General features: G+C 47.2%; 1 protein-coding gene across 1 annotated transcript in view; it reads right to left on the reverse strand.

Moving 5' to 3' along the window:
- The window catches only part of LOC139534069 (protein O-mannosyl-transferase TMTC1-like), a 103,651-nt gene that overhangs the window by 9,815 nt on the left and 70,586 nt on the right, over positions 1 to 23,250 (reverse strand). The window contains exons 8-12 of the mRNA XM_071332763.1: positions 12,608 to 12,729; positions 6,935 to 7,102; positions 4,589 to 4,702; positions 1,379 to 1,522; positions 98 to 206 (exon numbers count right to left, since the gene is read on the reverse strand). Of these exons, the coding sequence (XP_071188864.1) occupies positions 98 to 206; positions 1,379 to 1,522; positions 4,589 to 4,702; positions 6,935 to 7,102; positions 12,608 to 12,729 (657 nt within the window). The remainder of the gene's footprint in view (positions 1 to 97; positions 207 to 1,378; positions 1,523 to 4,588; positions 4,703 to 6,934; positions 7,103 to 12,607; positions 12,730 to 23,250) is intronic.

Genomic DNA, 23,250 nt, shown 5'->3' on the forward strand with positions numbered 1-23,250 from the left:
ATCACTGGAATGGCGTGTGTATTACCTGCAAAGCGTGTGTGTGTGTGTGTGTGTGTGTGTGTGTGTGTGTGCGCGCGTGCATGTACATGTGTGTTACCTGCTCTGCATAAAGTGATGCTAGACTGGAGTAGGCGTCAGCGAAGTGTGGACCGTACCGAATGGAGTCTCTCAACAGAGCCTCTGCCTCTTCCTTCTTCCCTTGGGACCTGAAATAACATCATCATCGTCAACATCATCATGTGGCTATGTTGTGTCCGTTTTCTGCTGACACACACACACACCCGCTGTGTATCCATACAGTAGATGACCTGGAAACGGTGCCAGGTCCAGCAGGAGTAATGGGACTCCATGTGGGGTCTGTAGGCCTGAGGCTGTATGTTCACAGGTCGTAATTGAAAATATAGACCTGATGAATCTGTAGCGCAATAATGAAGTTAATTTGTTTCAACATTAGAGATAGCCACGCTAGCAGAAATGTGGCTGTGTGTGTGTGTGTGTGTGTGTGTGTGTGTGTGTGTGTGTGTGTGTGTGTGTGTGTGTGTGTGTGTGTGTGCTGCAAACACTTTACACTCCCATCAATGTTGATGTTGATGGATCTGTAGCGCAATAATGGAGATAATTTGTGTTGCCATTACTGCCATGTTTCTCCATTAGAGCTAGCCAGGCAAGCAGGAATGCTGCTGTGTGTGTACTACAAATACCTTACACGCCCATCAATGACAATGAAGTAGGTGGGGGCTATAATGCAGACAATAAACAAACAGAGACAGAATACTCCCACTGTCCCGACTAACGCCAAGTCTGCTGCGCTGGTGTGTCTGTGTGTGTGTGTGTGTGTATGAAAGTGTTTTGTTGTTCTAACAAGCCCCCCCTAAGCCCCTCCTCTTTGTGTCAACCCAGTGATTTCATGAGTGCTCTGTTTATCTCTGTGTTAAACAAATGTTTTTCCAATCAGCCTCCTGCCAGAGTGACAGGGATGAGTAGAGCAGAGTAGTGTTGATGATGTGACACACACACACACGCACACGCACACGCACACACACACACACACACACACACACACAGCCCTAATGAGCAACAAGCAGAACAGCTCGCCACCACGTGTCTAAACTATTACCCCTCAGCGCTATGACTGTGTGAGAAAGAACAGACACAGCATTCTGCTAATGTAAGCCATTTATCCTCAGGTAGGGCACTGTGTGTCCCTCGTTATGTGAGCTGCAGGGACAGTGTGTGTACGAATGAATGGGGTGCGAGCCTTGTGCCGAGACCTCTGAGTGCACGCACAATGTGTGTGTGTGTGTGTGTGTGTGTGCACGCATGCCGTGTGTGCATGTATGTCTGTGTGTATATGCATGCAGGTGTGTGTACATCCTACTTGAGCAGGTTTCCCAGGTTGAACAGGGCTCTGTTGTGCTGGGGGTTGGTGTCCAGGGCGGTCCTGTAGTAGTGCTCGGCATCCTCTGGGTGGCGTGTCAGAGTACCCAGGTTGTTCATGGCACTGGCATGGCGAGGGCACAACCTGGAGAGGTTAGAGGAGGAGGAAGGGAGGAGGAAAGGAGAAGAGCAGGAAAGTAGTTCAGGGAGAGGAGGAGAAGAAAAAAAAACAGTTGAGTATCTTCAAGTTCCAATCTGGAAGGAAACATTCTTCCTTCATCACATTTTGTGATGACCGCTAATGGTTGAAAAGGTGCCTGATCGGTCTGGTCCTTGAAATCAGTGCCGATGACAGGAAGCAATTTAGCACTTTGGGGATATGTGACCCTTCTCATGTATCCTTACATGACCCCCAAAGCACTACAAGAAGACGACATGACCTCCATGATACCGTCATTAGGATGAGTGGTTGTTATCCTGATAATGGTTATCGTACACAAAATGGCTTCTGTAAATCAATCATTCTAGAGTGTCTGAATAAGGCATGAAACACCCTTAAAGAGCATTGAGTGCTTTTAGAAAGGACCGGGTCAAAGGTGGCATGTAATTGCAAATCCATTTGAATTATTAGTGCCATAACTGTGAGAGACACTCATCACAACGCCGGGGGCGAGAGGTTAAACAACGCCACGACAACCGTGTCCATTTCCATGGCAACTCAGGCTCCTTTCCATTGGCTAACGAGTCACAGTTTACGTCGCCTTTCAGTGTGAAACGGCCTAGAAAGGAAGCAGTGTGGACTTAGTGGCACGCACACTGCCGTGAGCACACTATTGATCCCCGCACACACCATCCCCCAATCTAATGTCTAAGCAGGGGACCAGAACACTAAACCTGAAAAACAAACTAATAAAACAACCTCGAAAGAATGCAATAAAACCAACGACTCCAGGGTAACAACATCGCCTCTCTCTCTTACCACCTTTTAGTCCAAATGAGAAACAAGAAAAATGAGCTGCGAAACTCATTTGAATTGGAGGTATATTGCCCGAGGGTTAAACTTTGTTGTCTGAAAGAAAGGGTCACGCAATCCCTTCTCCCTACGTCATGTCCCGATTTCAAAGCTATATGCTATTAAAGAGAACAAGTTATTATCTCACGTCTTGGTAATATTTGTAATGAGGTTTTTCTTGTTCACGTAATTCATGCTAATATTGGGTTTTTGAGCTAGGGCCCAATTGACTCCCACTTGCCCAGAATGACCCAGAATGCACCGTGCAGCCCATTGACAACGTACAAGCAACATACACAATAGCCGTTAAGAAACAAATGGAATTTACCATCTCTTCATTTCTTAAAGTATTTCTGCCTATTCCCTATACAGTACACGACCTTTGACAGAACCCGATGGGAACTGGTCGAAGGTAGTGGACTATATAGAGAAAAGAGTACCATTTCAGAGCAGCCTCTGTGTAGAGAGTCATGTGGTTTGGAGTGGGATAAAAGCAGTAAAGGGTTCTGGACAGGATTATAACAGCACACATGCAGGATCCTGTTGCTGTATGTAGATACAGGCAGGAGAAGGCATTAGTGGGGAACAGGAAAAGAGAGGGAGGGGGAGCACACTTCTGCTAGTCTGTCTTTAACTACATGGAGGGATGAGACAGAGATAGGAAAAGGGGGAGGAAAGTGGATGAAATGATTTGGTATTCGGAGGATGGAGAGATGGATGGATAGGGGGATGAGGAATATAGAAATCGGGGAATGGAACTGATGGAGGTCTGAGATATGCATCCCTATATACACACAAACACTCTAGCTAAGCCGGCTCACGGAGCATCCTTCAGTGAGCGTCTACATCTCTGCCAGGGGGAATAGAAAGGTAAAAGAACAAACTGCAGAAAGAGAAAAGAATGATCCCACTGGACCTAAACCCTTCTGTCCAAATAAGTCAAACTGGCTCTAGCTAGCCCCTGGCACACTGGAAGAGAGGAGAGAGGAGGGGAGAGAAGTGAGAGGAGGAGGGACGGGACATGGAGGGAAAGGGGAGGAGGGAAAACAGGCGGAGGGGAGAGAAGAGAGGGGAGGGGGGAAGGGAGGAGGTGGGAAGGGGGGAGGAGGGAAGAGAGACTCAGATACAGCAGTAGACATACACAGCATGATTTCCTTGCTCCTGTCAGTCAAATACTGATGACTGAGACAAACAAACTCTCTCTCACAACTACACAGACAAAATGACAGAGCACTGAAAGGATCATCAGTTATGACTCAAGAAGAATGGAGGGTGGTAGTGGGGAGGGAAGAGAGGGGGACGAGAAAAAGGGAAAGCTGGACTGGGGGGTAAATATATAGCCCTCTGGGCCAGGGCCAGTGACAGGCAGAACAAATGGATCCCCTCTTTCATTAGGTACAGCGCTGTGTGTTTGTGTCTCACTGAGATGAATGGGGTGCAAGCATCGAGCTGAGACAAGGCCATTACATGCTTGAGAATATGCAATCTAGTGTGTGTCTGTGTGTGCAAGCAAGAGAGCGTGTGTGCGTGCGCGCCTTTATGCATTTATGTGCAGCAAACAGAGTTCCTCCTGATTTAATGAAAGAGTGTTTTGTAATTAATTGAGGGGGTGGACCATCAACCTACGATAATCAATAATGTGTCTCCTACTTAAATGAATGAATTCTAGTTAGGCCTGGAGGTACAGTCTAGACATTATAGGGACGACATGCCATATTAAGAAAGATGTCCTCCCTTTGTCCTGGAGCAAGGGCGAAGAACTGTTCTCCGTTGAGACCTACCTGACCGTTTCATGACCGCTTGCTGATTGAGGTTTGGAGCCAAGATTTCAATGGGGTTTCTTTGCGTTTCTCAGTTGGTTTTCTTACCTCGAACGTAATTTGGACTGTAGCTTGAAAACTTTCAGGCCCTGGAGTGGGTGAGGTCACCTGAGGTTCCAAACACGCCCTGAGAACCTAGACTGTGGTTTTGTCAGAATGACCGTATCCCTGAACGTTGAAAGCTGATGGTGTTATTGTGGTTGAGGAATGATTGTGGTTTGGCGGGACTGTGTCCAATTGACATGGTGATCAGGATGAAACACCTAAACTCCCTCTTATTCCTGTAGTTTTACTTTCTTGGACACTGAGATTGACTTTAGAGCAGATTTGTAGTGGCGTAAACAGCAAAAGCTCTGTAATTATGGACACTATAACTGACCTGAGAGCAGTTTTGTAGTGGTGGATGGCCTCTTGGTGGCGCCCTCTGTCTTTCAGGAAGTTGGCATAGTTGTAGTGAACCTTGGCGTTGTGAGGCAACGTCTGGATGCCAGACCTGTAGAGAGAGAGAGGATGAGGGGGAAAGTAGGAGAGGCAGTGAAACAGATGAACATAACACACCCACACCAAACCACACCCACACCAAACCACACCCCCAAGACAACTCTCGTTTGGCTTCAGTCGTGGCCACGAGCATTCTTAATGAGCAATCTTCAAAACAAGGCCAAGCCAGGAAGTGCAGTCGCCTTTTACTGCATGCGTTTGTCTCAAGTTCTATAAGTTATTGATGGTCTTTGCATTGTCATCAACTGCAATTCGACTGGGGGCACTGAATTTGCTCGTCCTGGTCCATTGCGGATTGATACTACAGTTTAATAAAAAGCTTAGGCTACAGTAACGAGTGATAGTTTTAAAAAAATATGAATAAATCCTGTTATTTTCCCTCAATATGTTTGGAGTGTTGACAGTCATCATTGTTGTAATTGGCTTCAACGAGCCTACATGTCTTTCCTCATCGCACTTCTCCTAAAATAAAAAATACTAGGCTCCTGTAAATTGTATATGTGTGGGGCACGTTCTCAAGAAGCAAAATATAGCCTAGGCCTACGGTTGATACTGCATTATAGGACTAAATCATTTAAATGTGTTTGGAGAAGTGAGTCTTTGGTAACTGAATGAGAGGTGCTGTTTGGAGATGGGGATGGATACCTGAACAAGTGAAATTAAGAATGCAAGTAAGATTTGTTTATGTTTTAAGATGTGAGGTATATTTTTCACTCAAGGCACTCTGACGAATAGACCATTTTAACACCTTATATGGATAGGCTAGGATAAAGGCAAGGATAAAAAAGACAATGCATTGCCATTGAACCAGCATTCGTTAGTAGCCTAGGCCTAAGGTAAGTGTAGCCTATGAAGGGCTTGGTCTTTAATCATATAAACCAAAAAAAAGCAATCTGTTTTTTAAAACAACAACAATATTTCTACATTGGATGGGGTCAGAAGCATGAAATCATAAATCGCTTCTCTTGTTCCATGGCACTGTTTGCACATGCAGGCCTAAATGTCTTTACGCATAACATTTGCACGTCTATACAAAATACTATTATTGTATCCTATTTGCAAGGCAGATTCTCAACAACAACAAAAATCTGCCGTTGACATGGCATTATAGGACTGAATAGTTTGAAGGAGCGTGTCTTTTGTCATTGGACGAGGGCCGCTCTTTGAAAATGGAGATGAATAGCCTACTCGAACAAGTTCAATGAATTATGCAGGTATGTGAATTATGAATAATAAAAAGCACGAGGGCTAAAACCTCTCAAATATTTCAAAGCACTCTCAGTAGACCATTTATAACCCCTTTAAATCATAGGCTATTTGGCTAATGGCCAGGATAAAAATACACACCTTTGAGATGCTGCTAAACCAGCCTTCATTAAGAGGAGGGTGGTTTTGGAGGGAAACCAATCATTTCTAACTACGAGATTCACCGGCACAAAAGGTACTGTGTCGTGGCTGGATAGGCTGCTCTTCCGCTCTCCAAATCCAACTGCATCACTGTTAAGACCTGCTTTTGGTGGGTCTTAAAACCTCCCTTTAGCGCTGCATGAAATTGTCACTATTGCGCTTGTTTTTAAGGACACACCTCAAATATTACCCTCCTCCCTCCCACTTCAGCGCAAGCTAGCTGATGTTAGACAAGTAAATTGCCTAGATCCCAGAATGAGAGATGGAGGGATGGAGGGATGAAATGAGGTGTCTTAGTAGCCTGTCCTGTTAGCGAGGCAGACAGAAAGAGGAATGGACAGATAAACAGCATGCGGCCGAGTCTGGGAGAGAGATAACGTCTGCTGAGGACATATACTGTAGATGGGGTCAGGGGGCGTGCTTGGGTGCATCTGTGTGTGTGTGTGTGTGTGTGTGTGTGTGTGTGTGTGTGTGTGTGTGTGTGTGTGTGTGTGTGTGTGTGTGTGTGTGTGTGTGTGTGTGTGTGTGTGTGTGTGTGTGTGTGTGTGTGTGTGTGCGCGCGCGCGATTAGCATGTAATCTGACCTTGCCATGTTCTAATAAACAGCTTTATATTCACACCCATTAATCCGGCTTGTAAAACAACATGGAACGGAGAGAGTGTGGAAGGAAGGAGAGAGGAAGGGTAAATAGTGGGAGAGAGGAAGAGAAAATGTGCGTGGTAAGAGCAAGCCTCTCTAATGTGCTACTGGTGATAACTCAAGCCATTACATTAATCAGGGCCTGACACACACACACACACACCCCATACCACTGACCTGAAGAGGGCCTCCCGGGACAGCCAGATGTCGTTCTGCTGAACGGTCTTCCAGGAGAAGAGCAGGAGGAGCAGCAGCGTGGAGACGGTCAGCGCCGTGGTGCCCCAGCGACCCACCACAGAACACAACCTCCCCAGACCATGGGCCACCAGGATACAGTAACCCATACTGGGGGAGGAGGGAGTGAAGAAAGATGGGGATAAAAGGTCAGAGAGAAGAAGGGGGGTGAAGATGAGGTAGAGAGGAGTGGGGGAAGGAGACAGGATGGGGGGGAAGGGGAGAAGTTAGAGAAAGGTATGTGAGTGAGGAAGGGAGGCAGGGAAAGAGAGGGGAGTTTGTAAAAGTAAAGAGGGGGAAGGGAGAGATGAAAGAGGAAGGAGAAGAGGGGAGCCAAAATGAGGGGGGATGGGAAGAGAGGAAGAGAGATGTCTTTCAATTCTCTCCCACTCAATCATCTCCAGTCCAGTGCTGCAGAGTAAGTACATACATGAATAAGACTTTCTATTCATCCTGCTCTCAAAGACATTCACTACTCTGAGACCAATGTGCTTCTCTAGAGTTTTCCCTGGACAGGATTCGATTAGAAAACGACACAATAAAATGATACATTAGGAAAACGCCCCTTTCTAGAACAGGAAGCTCTCATTGGCCGCTCATACACTTCCTGTTTATGGTTAAGACGTCCCTGGTCGCCGTGTCCTGACCGTTTGAGCTAAACATAGCGTGATGAGCCGCTCCCTTAGGTGGAGGAGTCTGATGGCTTTAACAGCACGTCCACACACATATGATGCATGTACACATGCACACACCAGTGAATGTGCACACACACAGACACACACAGAAAAGCAGGCCAACGGACACACAAACACTACACACAAACCCTGTGCATGTACACACACCCAAGAAAATGACGTGCTGTTCAGTTATCCAGAGTTCAAGAAGTCCTAGAAGTCTATCCAAGAATCCCCCCTCTCCAATCCCACAGTACCCTGTTTTTCCACAGGAAATATAACATGTCTGCTTCCTTACAATCCCCAACCTCCCCAAACACACACACCTAAGACTGAACAAACCACATCTCCCACCCCAATGCTGTCTCACACCCGTGTGTGTGTGTGTGTGTGTGTGTGTGTGTGTGTGTGTGTGTGTGTGTGTGTGTGTGTGTGTGTGTGTGTGTGTGTGTGTGTGTGTACACGTGTATTAGCACAGGGCAAACAGGGCTCTCTCATTCCTTCCACACCATTGCAGTTTCCACTACAAACCCAGACAGAAGGAAGGAAAGTGAGTGGACAAAATAAAACCAGGACAAAATAAAACAGAGGAAAATCAGCGTAAGAGAGAGAGAGAGACAGAATGTGAGAACAGGTTGAAAAAAGAAAGGAGGCAGAAAATACGGCGTTAAAAGTACGGATGTGACAGAACGAGACGGCGACAGACAGACAGAGGAGAAGAGCGAGAGAGGAGCCAAAGAGTGTGATTGAAACCGAGGGAGAATAAATGGGAGAGAGCTAGCAGCCAGCTATTTAAAGTCTGTCTGCTGATTTACAGTATCCTCCTGAGTGTGTGTGTCAGACAGAGAGAGAGAGAGAAAGGGAGACAGAGAGAGAAGAAAGAGCGAGAGAGCACCCAGACAGCCCCGGCAACCATCAGTCCTGCTTTAGACATTCTGCTGTCAGAGCTAACGGCCTAGCCAGTGCTAATATTTACCCTGGCGCACGGCACGCCCCTCCCCCCAATCAGAGTCCTGGGTGGGTGGACAGGGATGAATGCCAGCCTAAGTGGGGACCTTGATATCACACGCTGGAATTCACTGAGCTGAAAACTATCCTCATTACAGGGGTCTGGTTGATAATACACGCCGGGGATATGGACACACACACACACGTGCTTGCATGCAGGCACACACACTGCACAACTCCCCTCTGAGTACTGTGTGTGTGTGTGTGTGTTGTGCATTGTGCGTGAGTAAGCATAATAAGCCTTGAGGCCTGTGTGAAACAAAGCATGTGACATATGAGAGAAGTGCAGTCTCTCAGAATGACACAGTGAATTCCAGCGTGTGATATCAAGGTCCCCACTTAGTGTGTGTGTGTGTGTGTGTGTGTGTGTGTGTGTGTGTGTGTGTGTGTGTGTGTGTGTGTGTGTGTGTGTGTGTGTGTGTGTGTGTGTGTGTGTGTGTGTGTGTGTGTGTGTGTGTGTGTGTGTGTGTGTGAGAGAGAGAGAGAGAGCAGGCACTGTGACGTTGATCTCAGACAGCAGACCGTCAACTGAGTGAATCAGCATTATCATGAATGAGATTACCCTGTGCTAATTGTCCTCTCTCTGAAAAGCACCGCCAATGGATTCAGCTGGAACGCCCGCGCCTCTGTCAGTTGTATAGCCCTGCCAGACACAAAACACACACACCAAGCCTGCCTGCCATGATAACGTCCCAGCGTTCCCTCTTGCTCTGTCGTGGAGTAAAATGGTTGTGTGATTGCAGGCAGCGGAAAGCTCTCAAAAAAACACACGGAGCAGAACTCTGTTTCCCCGGAGACGCCTTCGTACGCTTGGGCCTTCATTAAAAAGTTCTGCTCGCGCGTTCGTCAGAAAGTCAGACAAAAGGAAGGTACGCCGCATCGGAGAAAATCAATTAACAACACACAGAATGCTAACTGAGAACCTGGCAAATGTTTAATTTGAAAAGCAAACAAAGCTTTTCTCTGCAGGCGCGGCAAAGTGGAAAGGGATAGTAGAAAAGTCCTGTTACACAAGATTCCAATCTCCTCCAATACATTCTCATACACCCACACACATCCACATTGTCTCTCTAGCCGCAATCACAAATCACACATCTCTCTCTCTCATGCAAACAGTCACACACACTCAAACGCTAGCTCACATAATTGCAATCGCTCACTGTCTCACACACACACACACACACAATCCCGATCCCCTTTTGCATTTGCATCTCTGATACCTCAGGCTGGGGTGGAATTCATTTAGCGGCCCGAGTGTCGAGCTGTGAGTGGGCGATATTAAACCCTGGGATGGGGAACCTGTCTGCATGGAAATCACTACTAATCCTGCGCTCAGCTACGCAGATGACTCAGGGAGTATAAGTGAAAGTCCCCTGCAGACCCGAGCAAGGAAAGATTAGCAGAATTAATAGTTAGAAGGATGGAGAGAGGGATGGGGGGGGGGAATTAGAACAATTTGAGTTAGGCTGCGATAGGAAAAGGAAGGAAGGGGTTAGGAGGAGGTTAAACAGGGATATAGAGCAGGAGAAAACCTATTGTATGAGCATAAACCTCCCTAAAGCAACCATGTCCAATAAAGACTACATTTAGATGGAAGTGAAAACCCTGTGCCCAGCCATGTGTCTGGACTACTTTTAGGTAACAGGCAGAGGCAGAGGTGAGGGGTCTCTCTTTAGCACCGTCTCATGTTCCCTTCACTTTAAATCAATCCCAGCATGCCCTCTGCCTCGTTGACAAGTATTCCACTGCGCTGGTTAGTTACACCGAGGCTGTAATAACACACATACTGTACTGTACATATACCTGCCTGAGACGATACAACACATACATTTTGGAAAACAGTTGCATGTTTCCTGTTTGATCAACTCCCCCCACAGTACAGGAGGAGGAGGTCCATTCCCTTACTCCTCCTATCACAGCAATGGGAACTGCTTTTGAGGGGGATCATTTACATATTTGAGAAGCATCTGTTGACACTTTATTCTGTCATTATACATGCAGGAGGTTAAGTGAGTGGAGAAAGATGAAGAGAGCGGATTTTACACAGCCCCCCCCCCCCCCCCCCGGCTTCCTCCAGGCTATACACTCTAAACTCTCAACCTGCAGGAGTGAATGTGTGTGTCTGTGTGCGCGCGGGCATGCATGTGTGTTTAAAGGGCAGAGGCCCCCAAGGGCCCATCTGAGCCTGATCAGGGCTCCAGGCCCCTACGGCCATGGTAATCTTACACGCACACATGCGCACACACACACACACATACATACACACACAGGGACCGGATTAGCAGAAAGAGATGGGGGTAGGCCGTGAGACAGGAAAATGGAAAGTCGAGCGAGAGAGAGAAAGAGAAGAAGAGAGATAGAACATTGACAGACAAAAATAATTAGATTTTCTTATAAGATATCAGCACCGGGAAAAATAAATAGAAACATATTATCTGGGACGCCCTTGAAAGCACTGAAGGAGGAAGGAGTCCTTAGAGTGATGCAAGGTAGCGGGAGAGAACAGACAGATGGAGAGAGAACAGACAGATGGAGAGAGAACAGAGAGATGGAGAGAGCAGAGAGTAAAGGAGAGAACAGACAGATGGAGAGAGAACAGACAGATGGAGAGAGAACAGACAGATGGAGAGAGCAGAAAGTAAAGGAGAGAACAGACAGATGGAGAGAGAACAGACAGATGGAGAGAGAACAGACAGATGGAGAGAGAACAGACAGATGGAGAGAGCAGAATGTAAAGGAGAGAACAGACAGATGGAGAGAGCAGAAAGTAAAGGAGAGAACAGACAGATGGAGAGAGCAGAAAGTAAAGGAGAGAACAGACAGATGGAGAGAGAACAGACAGATGGAGAGAGAACAGACAGATGGAGAGAGCAGAAAGTAAAGGAGAGAACAAACAGATGGAGAGAGCAGAAAGAGTAAAGGAGAACAGACAGATGGAGAGAGAACAGACAGATGGAGAGAGCAGAGAAAGTAAAGGAGAGAACAGACAGATGGAGAGAGCAGAGAGAGTAAAGGAGAGAACAGACAGATGGAGAGAGCAGAAAGTAAAGGAGAGAACAGACAGGTGGAGAGAGCAGAAAGTAAAGGAGAGAACAGACAGATGGAGAGAGCAGAAAGTAAAGGAGAGAACAGAAAGAGTAAAGGAGAGAACAGACAGATGGAGAGAGCAGAAAGAGTAAAGGAAAGAACAGACAGATGGAGAGAGCAGAAAGAGTAAAGGAGAGAGGGACGAGAGAGCGTAAAGGAAAGAGGGAGGAGAGAGAGAGCACTTCATAGGAATCCACTGCAAGGACGTACCAGAGGCCCTTGACTGAAGTGTGAAGCACAGCAGAAAATAACCTTGTGTGTGTGTGTGTGTGTGTGTGTGTGTGTGTGTGTGTGTGTGTGTGTGTGTGTGTGTGTGTGTGTGTGTGTGTGTGTGTGTGTGCGTGTGTGATGAGCTCTCCATATGTTCTATCACTCACTCGTACACACTCTTGTAAACTCCCGCATAGATAAACACACTAGGGCTGTCCCCAACAAAGAAATATATTGGTCGACCGAGAGTCGTCTGTTCTTGGTTGAATTTTTTTTTGTTAAGTGTATTGTTAAATAAATCAACTACAGTAGATGTAGGATAAAAATGAAGACACACAAATGACTAAAAAGAGGGAGCCAGAGATCAATATAGCCTAAACAGAAGAAGAAAAAAAACCTGGTCCTCCCGCTGCTCACTGTTTGTGGCCTTTGCAAACAATCGACCAGCTGAATAAATGGGGTCAGCCCTAAAACACACACAAATGCAGTAAGGGAAACCAAGCTAGTCTACACACTACTGCACACAGGAGAATTACACCAGCTATCTAATTAAAAACCATCCTAACCTAGAGAGGTTTAGAGGTGGGAAAACACACACGACACACACATTACCTACAATAACACACACACAACCCACCTGGGCATGTAGAGGACCCTCTCTGCCACCACGAAGCCCACTCTGAAGAAGAGGTTACTGGCCGGGATGAAGGGACAGACCAGGAACAACACCCCCAGCAACACCTCCCTATTTTCCAACCTCTACAGAGAGACGGGGGGGGGGGAGAGAGGGAGAGAAAGTGTGAGAGGTTAGCACATCCATAGGAAAACCAGAGCCTAAAATTCCCACATTGAATCATTTCGCCTGTTGCCTTCATGTTGTATGCAGTAGCACACATACTGTCCAGTGTTTGAATACATGACGTGCATGTAAGCATGCCCACTTCAAACAGCAGTGGAAATAGATCAATGACATATTCATTATACATGTCGCACTTAGTTACTGAGCATTTCTGACTGATGCTCTGAAATATCGAAGCCCGACGCCGATTGAGTAGATCATTAAAAACAGTTCATTCATTTTAAATCTACTCTGCGTCGAACCGATTCATTTTTAATAAGAGTGAAAAATCCCCCTGTATTTGTCCATTCTGAACATAGCCGGCGTAGTTATCAGAACAAACAGAAGCTAATTGGTCTAATGACTGTGCTCTCAGTAATGGCGTTGATTCCCTCGTTAAATTACAGTTACAAAGCCGCGGCGTCTTAATTAAGCCGCCGGTCCAATCCACGCCTCATTCTCTTGTCAACCACCTAATCACACCGCGGGACATACAGCATGCGAACATAGATAGGATCACACACTAGTCAACTACAGACACACACAGACTGGGGGCTAGATATTATGCCATAGATAGGATCACACAGTAATTAACACATGCACACACACTCTCCCCCATTCAACCGTGCTGCTCTAAGCAGTGTGATCCCATACAGTAGGCAGTGGAGTGGACCAGTGAATGGATGGGGGAGGGTGGGTTGTTGACAGTCTCTCTCCATGTGCCATTGGTTCCCTGTATGTCATTCCAACACAGCCCCTTCAGGGGACTCTCTCTCTCTCCCTCTCTCCCTCGTCTGTCCTTTTCTCTCTATCCTCCACTCTAAGTCATCTAACCCTACTCCTCCTCCTCCTCTTCTTCTTCTTTCTATTCTCCCAGTCCGTCTTAACTCTGCTGTAGAAGAGAGCAATGTCTCAACTGCTTCTCCGTTACTATGGTGACGGCAGCAGGCGCCTGTACAACGTCTGTCACAATTTGTCAGGCGGCGACACAGCTGCTTTAACCTTGCAGACCTTTCTCCCTCCATCCTCCTCCTCCTCCTCTCTATCATCTGTTCATCTCTTCTCGCTCTTCCGCCCTGTCAATCTCTCCATCTCTTCAGCACTCATCTCCTCAGTTCTCTACTCAACTCTTTCCTTTCCATTCTAAATGTCCTCTAGTTTCCTGTCAGTCTACTCCTCCTCTCCTCTTTCCTTTCCACCATCCCTCCTTTCCTCTCTCCTCCTCTCTCAGCCCCTGGTGTAGAGGAATGTTCTGTGCTACAGCCCAGTGCTCCAGATGACTATAGTGGGTGGTCAGCAGCAAGGCATCCCTCCCAGATCAGACCCCTCTAGTTCTGGACTCACAACTGTTAGTCCATCCCAGTAGAACCCTTCAGAACTGGCCGACTGACATATGTCCCAGTCCACACACACACTCACCAGCCCTGCCAGGCCAACAGATGGCTAGGCAGTACACACACACACACACAGACACACACACAGACACACACACATGCATGCGAGTACATGTGCACGCACACACGATGCAATCGCCATCACACTACTCTATCCCATCTGGACAAGAGGAATACCTATGTAAGAATGCTGTTCATTGACTACAGCTCAGCATTTAACACCATAGTACCCTCTCCTGTACTCCGTTCAGCCACGACTGCGTGGCCATGCACGCCTCCAACTCAATCATCAAGTTTGCAGACGACATTACAGTGGTAGGCTTGATAACCAACAACGACGAGACAGCCTACAGGGAGGAGGTGAGAATAAAAGAGATGATCGTGGACTTCAGGAAACAGCAGAGGGAGCACCCCCCTATCCACGTCAACAGGACAGCAGTGGAGAAGGTGGAAAGTTTTAAGTTCATCGGTGTACATATCACCGACAAACTGAAATGGTCCACGCACTCAGACAGTGTGGTGGAGAAGGCGCAACAGCGCCTCTTCAACCTCAGGAGGCTGAAAAAAATGTGCCTTGTCTCCCCGAAAACACTCACTAACTTTTACAGGTGCACAATTGAGAGCATCCTGTCGGGCTGTATCACCGCCTGGTACGGCAACTGCACCGCCCACACCCAGAGGGTGGTGCGGTCTGTACAACGCATCACCGGGGGCAAACTACCTGCCCTCCAGGACACCTACAGCACCCGATGTCACAGGAAGGCCAAAAAGATCATCAAGGACAACAATCACCCGAGCCACTACCTGTTCACCCCGCTTCTGTCCAGAAGGTGAGGTCAGTACATGTGCATCAAAGCTGGGACAGAGAGATTGAAAAACAGCTTCTATCTCAAGGCCATCAGATTGCTAAACAGCCATCACTAGCACAGAGCCGCGGCTACCTACCTACAGACTTGATATCATTGGCCACTTTAATACATGGAACACTAGTCACTTTAATAATGTTTACATATCTCGCATTACTCATCTCATGTGTATATACTGTATCCTTCACTTCCTATTCTTTACTACCTATTGGATCTTAGCCGCTCTGTCACTGCTCATCCATATATCTCATACTGAAATATTCTCATCCCATTCCTTTACTAGATTTTGTGTATTATGTTATTTTTTGTGGAATTGTTGATATTACCTGTTAGATATTGCTGCACTGTCGGATCTAGAAGCACAAGAATTTCACTAACCTCGCAATAACATCTGCTAACCATGTGTATGTGACCAATAAAATTTTATTTGACACACACACACACTCACAAAATGGGATCCAACCCATCATTTTGAACAGTAAATAGAGCAAATAAACCAACAAACACACTCCACTGTAAGGTGTTTTCTTTCCCTGCCCACCCACGTACTTGTTCCTCTCAGGCTTTCCCTGCCCTCTCATGTACTTGTTCCTCTCAGGCTTTCCCTGCCCTCTCACGTACTTGTTCCTCTAGGTTCTTCCCTGCCCTCTCACGTACTTGTTCCTATCAGGCTTTCCCTGCCCTCTCACGTACTTGTTCCTCTCGGGCTTTCCCTGCCCTCTCATGTACTTGTTCCTCTCAGGCTTTCCCTGCCCTCTCACATACTTGTTCCTATCAGGCTTTCCCTGCCCTCTCACGTACTTGTTCCTCTCAGGCTTTCCCTGCCCTCTCACGTACTTGTTCCTCTCGGGCTTTCCCTGCCCTCTCACGTACTTGTTCCTCTCAGGCTTTCCCTGCCCTCTCACATACTTGTTCCTATCAGGCTTTCCCTGCCCTCTCACGTACTTGTTCCTATCAGGCTTTCCCTGCCCTCTCACGTACTTGTTCCTATCAGGCTTTCCCTGCCCTCTCACGTACTTGTTCCTATCAGGCTTTCCCTGCCCTCTCACGTACTTGTTCCTCTCGGGCTTTCCCTGCCCTCTCACATACTTGTTCCTATCAGGCTTTCCCTGCCCTCTCACGTACTTGTTCCTATCAGGCTTTCCCTGCCCTCTCACGTACTTGTTCCTATCGGGCTTTCCCTGCCCTCTCACATACTTGTTCCTATCAGGCTTTCCCTGCCCTCTCACGTACTTGTTCCTATCAGGCTTTCCCTGCCCTCTCACGTACTTGTTCCTATCAGGCTTTCCCTGCCCTCTCACGTACTTGTTCCTATCAGGCTTTCCCTGCCCTCTCACGTATTTGTTCCTCTCAGGCTTTCCCTGCCCTCTCACGTACTTGTTCCTATCAGGCTTTCCCTGCCCTCTCACGTACTTGTTCCTATCAGGCTTTCCCTGCCCTCTCACGTACTTGTTCCTCTCGGGCTTTCCCTGCCCTCTCACATACTTGTTCCTATCAGGCTTTCCCTGCCCTCTCACGTACTTGTTCCTCTCGGGCTTTCCCTGCCCTCTCACATACTTGTTCCTATCAGGCTTTCCCTGCCCTCTCACATACTTGTTCCTATCAGGCTTTCCCTGCCCTCTCACGTACTTGTTCCTCTAGGTTCTTCCCTGCCCTCTCACGTACTTGTTCCTCTCAGGCTTTCCCTGCCCTCTCACGTACTTGTTCCTATCAGGCTTTCCCTGCCCTCTCACGTACTTGTTCCTCTCGGGCTTTCCCTGCCCTCTCACATACTTGTTCCTATCAGGCTTTCCCTGCCCTCTCACGTACTTGTTCCTATCAGGCTTTCCCTGCCCTCTCACATACTTGTTCCTATCAGGCTTTCCCTGCCCTCTCACATACTTGTTCCTATCAGGCTTTCCCTGCCCTCTCACATACTTGTTCCTATCAGGCTTTCCCTGCCCTCTCACGTACTTGTTCCTCTCGGGCTTTCCCTGCCCTCTCACATACTTGTTCCTATCAGGCTTTCCCTGCCCTCTCACGTACTTGTTCCTCTCGGGCTTTCCCTGCCCTCTCACGTACTTGTTCCTCTCAGGCTTTCCCTGCCCTCTCACATACTTGTTCCTATCAGGCTTTCCCTGCCCTCTCACGTACTTGTTCCTATCAGGCTTTCCCTGCCCTCTCACGTACTTGTTCCTCTCGGGCTTTCCCTGCCCTCTCACGTACTTGTTCCTATCAGGCTTTCCCTGCCCTCTCACGTACTTGTTCCTCTCAGGCTTTCCCTGCCCTCTCATGTACTTGTTCCTCTCAGGCTTTCCCTGCCCTCTCATGTACTTGTTCCTCTCAGGCTTTCCCTGCCCTCTCACATACTTGTTCCTCTCAGGCTTTCCCTGCCCTCTCTCGTACTTGTTCCTCTCAGTCTTTCCCTGCGCTCTCATGTACTTGTTCCTCTCAGGCTTTCCCTTCCCTCTCACGTACTTGTTCCTCTCAGGCTTTCCCTGCCCTCTCATGTACTTGTTCCTCTCAGGCTTTCCCTGCCCTCTCACGTACTTGTTCCTCTCGGGCTTTCCCTGCCCTCTCATGTACTTGTTCCTCTCAGTCTTTCCCTGCCCTCTCATGTACTTGTTCCTCTCAGTCTTTCCCTGCCCTCTCACGTACTTGACACTCAGGCTTTCCCTGCGCTCTCACGCACTTGACACTCAGGCTTTCGCTGCCCTCTCACGTATTTGTTCCTCTCAGGCTTTCCTCGCCCTCTCACGTACTTGTTCCTCTCAGGCTTTCCCTGGCCTCTCACAAACTTGTTCCTCTCAGGCTTTCCCTGCCCTCTCACGTACTTGTTCCTCTCAGGCTTTCCTCGCCCTCTCACATACTTGTTCCTCTCAGGCTTTCCCTGCCCTCTCACGTACTTGTTCCTCTCAGGCTTTCCCTGGCCTCTCACAAACTTGTTCCTCTCAGGCTTTCCCTGCCCTCTCACGTACTTGACACTCAGGCTTTCGCTGCCCTCTCACGTACTTGACACTCTCAGGCTTTCCCTGCCCTCTCACGTACTTGTTCCTCTCAGGCTTTCCCTGCCCTCACACGTACTTGTTCCTCTCAGTCTTTCCCTGCCCTCACACGTACTTGACACTCAGGCTTTCCCTGCCCTCTCACGTACTTGTTCCTCTCAGGCTTTCCCTGCCCTCTCACGTACTTGTTCCTCTCAGGCTTTCCCTGCCCTCTCACGTACTTGTTCCTCTCAGGCTTTCCCTGGCCTCTCACAAACTTGTTCCTCTCAGTCTTTCCCTGCCCTCACACATACTTGTTCCTCTCAGGATTTCCCTGCCCTCTCACGTACTTGTTCCTCTCAGGCTTTCCCTGGCCTCTCACAAACTTGTTCCTCTCAGGCTTTCCCTGCCCTCTCACGTACTTGTTCCTCTCAGTCTTTCCCTGCCCTCACACGTACTTGACACTCAGGCTTTCGCTGCCCTCTCACGTACTTGACACTCTCAGGCTTTCCCTGCCCTCTCACGTACTTGTTCCTCTCAGGCTTTCCCTGCCCTCTCATGTATTTGTTCCTCTCAGGCTTTCCTCGCCCTCTCACGTACTTGTTCCTCTCAGGCTTTCCCTGCCCTCTCACATACTTGTTCCTCTCAGTCTTTCCCTGCCCTCTCACGTATTTGTTCCTCTCAGGCTTTCCTCGCCCTCTCACGTACTTGTTCCTCTCAGGCTTTCCCTGCCCTCTCACATACTTGTTCCTCTCAGGCTTTCCCTGCCCTCTCACGTACTTGACACTCTCAGGCTTTCGCTGCCCTCTCACGTACTTGACACTCTCAGGCTTTCCCTGCCCTCTCACGTATTTGTTCCTCTCAGGCTTTCCCTGCCCTCACACGTACTTGTTCCTCTCAGGCTTTCCTTGCCCTCTCATGTACTTGTTCCTCTCAGTTTTTCCCTGCCCTCTCACGTATTTGTTCCTCTCAGGCTTTCCTCGCCCTCTCACGTACTTGTTCCTCTCAGTTTTTCCCTTCCCACTCACGTACTTGTTCCTCTCAGGCTTTCCCTGCCCTCTCACGTACTTGTTCCTCACAGGCTTTCACTGCCCTCTCACATACCTGACACTCTCAGGCTTTCCCTGCCCTCTCACGTACTTGACACTCTCAGGCTTTCGCTGCCCTCTCACGTACTTGACACTCTCAGGCTTTCCCTGCCCTCTCACGTATTTGTTCCTCTCAGGCTTTCCCTGCCCTCACACGTACTTGACACTCTCAGGCTTTCCCTGCCCTCACACATACTTGTTCCTCTCAGGCTTTCCCTGCCCTCTCATGTACTTGTTCCTCTCAGGCTTTCCCTGCCATCTCATGTACTTGTTCCTCTCAGTCTTTCCCTGCCCTCTCACGTACTTGACACTCTCAGGCTTTCCCTGCCCTCTCACGTACTTGTTCCTCTCAGGCTTTCCCTGCCCTCTCACATACTTGTTCCTCTCAGGCTTTCCCTGCCCTCTCACGTACTTGTTCCTCTCAGGCTTTCCCTGCCCTCTCACGTACTTGTTCCTCTCAGGCTTTCCCTGCCCTCTCACGTACTTGTTCCTCTCAGGCTTTCCCTTCCCTCTCACGTACTTGTTCCTCTCAGGCTTTCACTGCCCTCTCACGTACTTGACACTTTCAGGCTTTCCCTGCCCTCTCACGTACTTGACACTCTCAGGCTTTCCCTGCCCTCTCACGTACTTGACACTCTCAGGCTTTCCTTGCCATCTCATGTACTTGTTCCTCTCAGGCTGTCCTCGCCCTCTCACGTACTTGTTCCTCTCAGGCTTTCCCTGCCCTCTCACGTACTTGTTCCTCTCAGGCTTTCCCTGCCCTCTCACGTACTTGTTCCTCTCAGGCTTTCCCTGCCCTCTCACGTACTTGTTCCTCTCAGGCCTTCCCTGCCCTCTCACGTACTTGTTCCTCTCAGGCTTTCCCTGCCCTCTCTCGTACTTGTTCCTCTCAGGCTGTCCTCGCCCTCTCACGTACTTGTTCCTCTCAGGCTTTCCCTGCCCTCTCACGTACTTGTTCCTCTCAGGCTTTCCCTGCCCTCTCACGTACTTGTTCCTCTCAGGCCTTCCCTGCCCTCTCTCGTACTTGTTCCTCTCAGGCTTTCCTTGCCCTCTCACGTACTTGTTCCTCTCAGGCTTTCCCTGCCCTCTCTCGTACTTGTTCCTCTCAGGCAGCTGTTGGTTCCATGAGTTTTCTATACTGTATGCCTTTGCTGATGATGTACTGACCCCCCACACCCCCGTGTCAATGGTCAGGGATATAAATCAGGAAGTGACCGACCCTGGAAGTGGTCAGTCTAATTCTATGACATTGACCATGTTGCAGACAAACTACTGCATATTGCAGTCACAATGCCCACATCAAGCAATGGCGGCATGGGCTGCGTTCATCCAGGCGTTGTGTGATCTAGCAGGAAACTTCAATGTAGCCAGGCCTGGAATGCGCCCACAGAGCATGCTTTAAACGCTTCAATGACTTCTTGAGGTCAAGGTTAAGGGCAGGAACCAGGAAGTGACAAACACAAACAGAGGACAGGAGTGATGCACCAATTACTTCCTGGGGTCAAGGGTCACCTGTTCATTCTGCTTGAGGTGGTTGTGGGTGATGATACAGACAGATCTCTCTAGGGGAGGTCATAGGGGTTACAGAGGCAAGTCACACTGATGTGACTATGGGACATCTCCCAAGGGCCTTTGTTGCATGTCGGGAGTGTGACGGGAGAGAGGGGGAGAGAGAGAGCGAGAGACAAAGAGAGAGGAAGGGAGAAAGCCATTTATAAATAACCTAGCCGCATGAAAACTAGAGGTCGACCGATTATGATTTTTCAACGCCGATACCGAGTATTGGAGGACCAAAAAAAGCCGATACCGATTAAATCATCCGATTTTTAAAAATGCATTTATTTATTTCTTTGTAATAATGACAATTACAACAATACTGAATGAAAACTTGTTTTACCTTAATATAATACATCAATCAAATCAATTTAGCCTCAAATAAATAATGAAACATGTTCAATTTGGATTAAATAATGCAAAAACAAAGTGTTGGAGAAGAAAGTAAAAGTGCAATATGTGCCATGTAAAAAAGCTAACGTTTAAGTTCCTTGCTCAGAACATGAGAACATATGAAAGCTGGTGGTTCCTTTTAACATGAGTCTTCAATATTCCCAGGTAAGAAGTTTTAGGTTGAGGTTATTATATGAATTACAGGACTATTTCTCTCCATACCATTTGTATTTCATATACCTTTGACTATTGGATGTTCTTATAGGCACTTTAGTATTGCCAGTGTAACAGTATAGCAACAGCCACCCTCGACAACAGCCACCCTTGAAGCATCGTTACCTATAGCTCCACAAAAGCAGCGGTCCTTGCTGAGCAAGGGGAACAACTACTCCAAGTCTCAGAGCGAGTGACGTTTGAAACGCTATTAGCGCGCACCCCGCTAACTAGCTAGCCATTTCACATCGGTTACACTAGCCTAATCTCGGGATTTGATAGGCTTGAAGTCATAAACAGCGCAATGCTTGAAGCATTGCGAAGAGCTGCTGGCAAACGCACGAAAGTGCTGTTTGAATGAATGCTTACGAGCCTGCTGCTGCCTACCACCGCTCAGTCAGACTGCTCTATCAAATATCTAATCATAGACTTAATTATAACATAATAACACACAGAAATAATATATAATATGGTCAAATCCAGAAACTATCATTTAGAAAACAAAACGTTTATTCTTTCAGTGAAATACGGAACCGTTCCGTATTTTATCTAACGGGTGGCATCCATAAGTCTAAATATTCCTGTTACATTGCACAACCTTCAATGTTATGTGATAATTACGTAAAATTCTGGCAAATTAGTTCGCAACGAGCCAGGCGGCCCAAACTGTTGCATATACCCTGACTCTGCGTGCAATGAACGCAAGAGAAGTGACACAATTTCCCTAGTTTAATATTGCCTGCTAACATGAATTTCTTTTAACTAAATATGCAGGTTTAAAAATGTATACTTCTGTGTATTGATTTTAAGAAAGGCATTGATGTTTATGGTCAGGTACACAATGGTGCAACGACAGTGCTTTTTTCGCGACTGCGCTTGTTAAATCACCCGTTTGGCGAAGTAGGCTATGATTCAATGATAAATTAACAGGCACCGCATCGATTATATGCAACGCAGGACAAGCTAGATAAACTAGTAATATCATCAACCATGTGTAGTTAACTAGTGATTATGTTAACCTCTTGAAGCTAGGGGGCAGAATTTTTATGTTTGGAAAAATAATGTTCCCATTGTGAGCTGCCTATTTCTCAGGTCCAGATGCTAGAATATGCATATAATTGACAGAGTAGGATAGAAAACACTCTAAAGTTTCCAAAACTGTCAAAATATTGTCTGTGAGTATAACAGAACTGATTTTGCAGGCGAAAACGTGAGGAAATCCAACCCAGAAGTGACTTCTATTTTGAAAAATCACTGTTCCATTGCCTGCCTTTCGTCCATTTAAAAGGATATCAACCAGATTCCTTTTCCTGTGGCTTCCTCAGGGTGTGAACAGTCTTTAGACATAGTTTCAAGCTTTTATTTTGAAAAATAAGCAAGATTTATCAAAACGCGTCAGTGGATAGACGGATGTCCCTCCATTAGTTCTTGCACGCGACACTGGTTGCTCGACATTTTCTTTCTCTCCAGTATTGAATAGTTCACAGTCCGGTTGAAATATTATCGATTATTGATGTTAAAAACAACCTGAGGATTGATTATTAAAAACATTTGACATGTTTCTACGACCTTTACGGATACTATATGGAATTTTCGTCAAGCCTTGATGAATTGCCTAAGGCTGTGGAATATTGAACATAACGCACCAAACAAATGGAGGTTTTTTGATATAAAAAAAATCTTTATCGAACAAAAGGAACATTTATTGTGTAACTGGGAGTCTCGTGAGTGCAAACATCCGAAGATCAAAGTTAAGCGATTAATTTTATTGCTATTCTGGCTTTCGTGACCAATCTATATGGCTGCTAGGTGTTCTTAATGTTTTGTCTAGTGATGGATAAACTCGGATTGCTTTCGCTGTAAAGCATATTTTCACAATCTGACAGGTGGATTAACATCAAGCTAAACTGTGTTTTGCTATATTGCACTTGTGATTTCATTAATATAAATATTTTTAGCAAATTGTTTTTA

The sequence above is a fragment of the Salvelinus alpinus genome, chromosome 11 (assembly GCF_045679555.1).
Source record: "Salvelinus alpinus chromosome 11, SLU_Salpinus.1, whole genome shotgun sequence".
Taxonomy (NCBI): domain Eukaryota; kingdom Metazoa; phylum Chordata; class Actinopteri; order Salmoniformes; family Salmonidae; genus Salvelinus; species Salvelinus alpinus.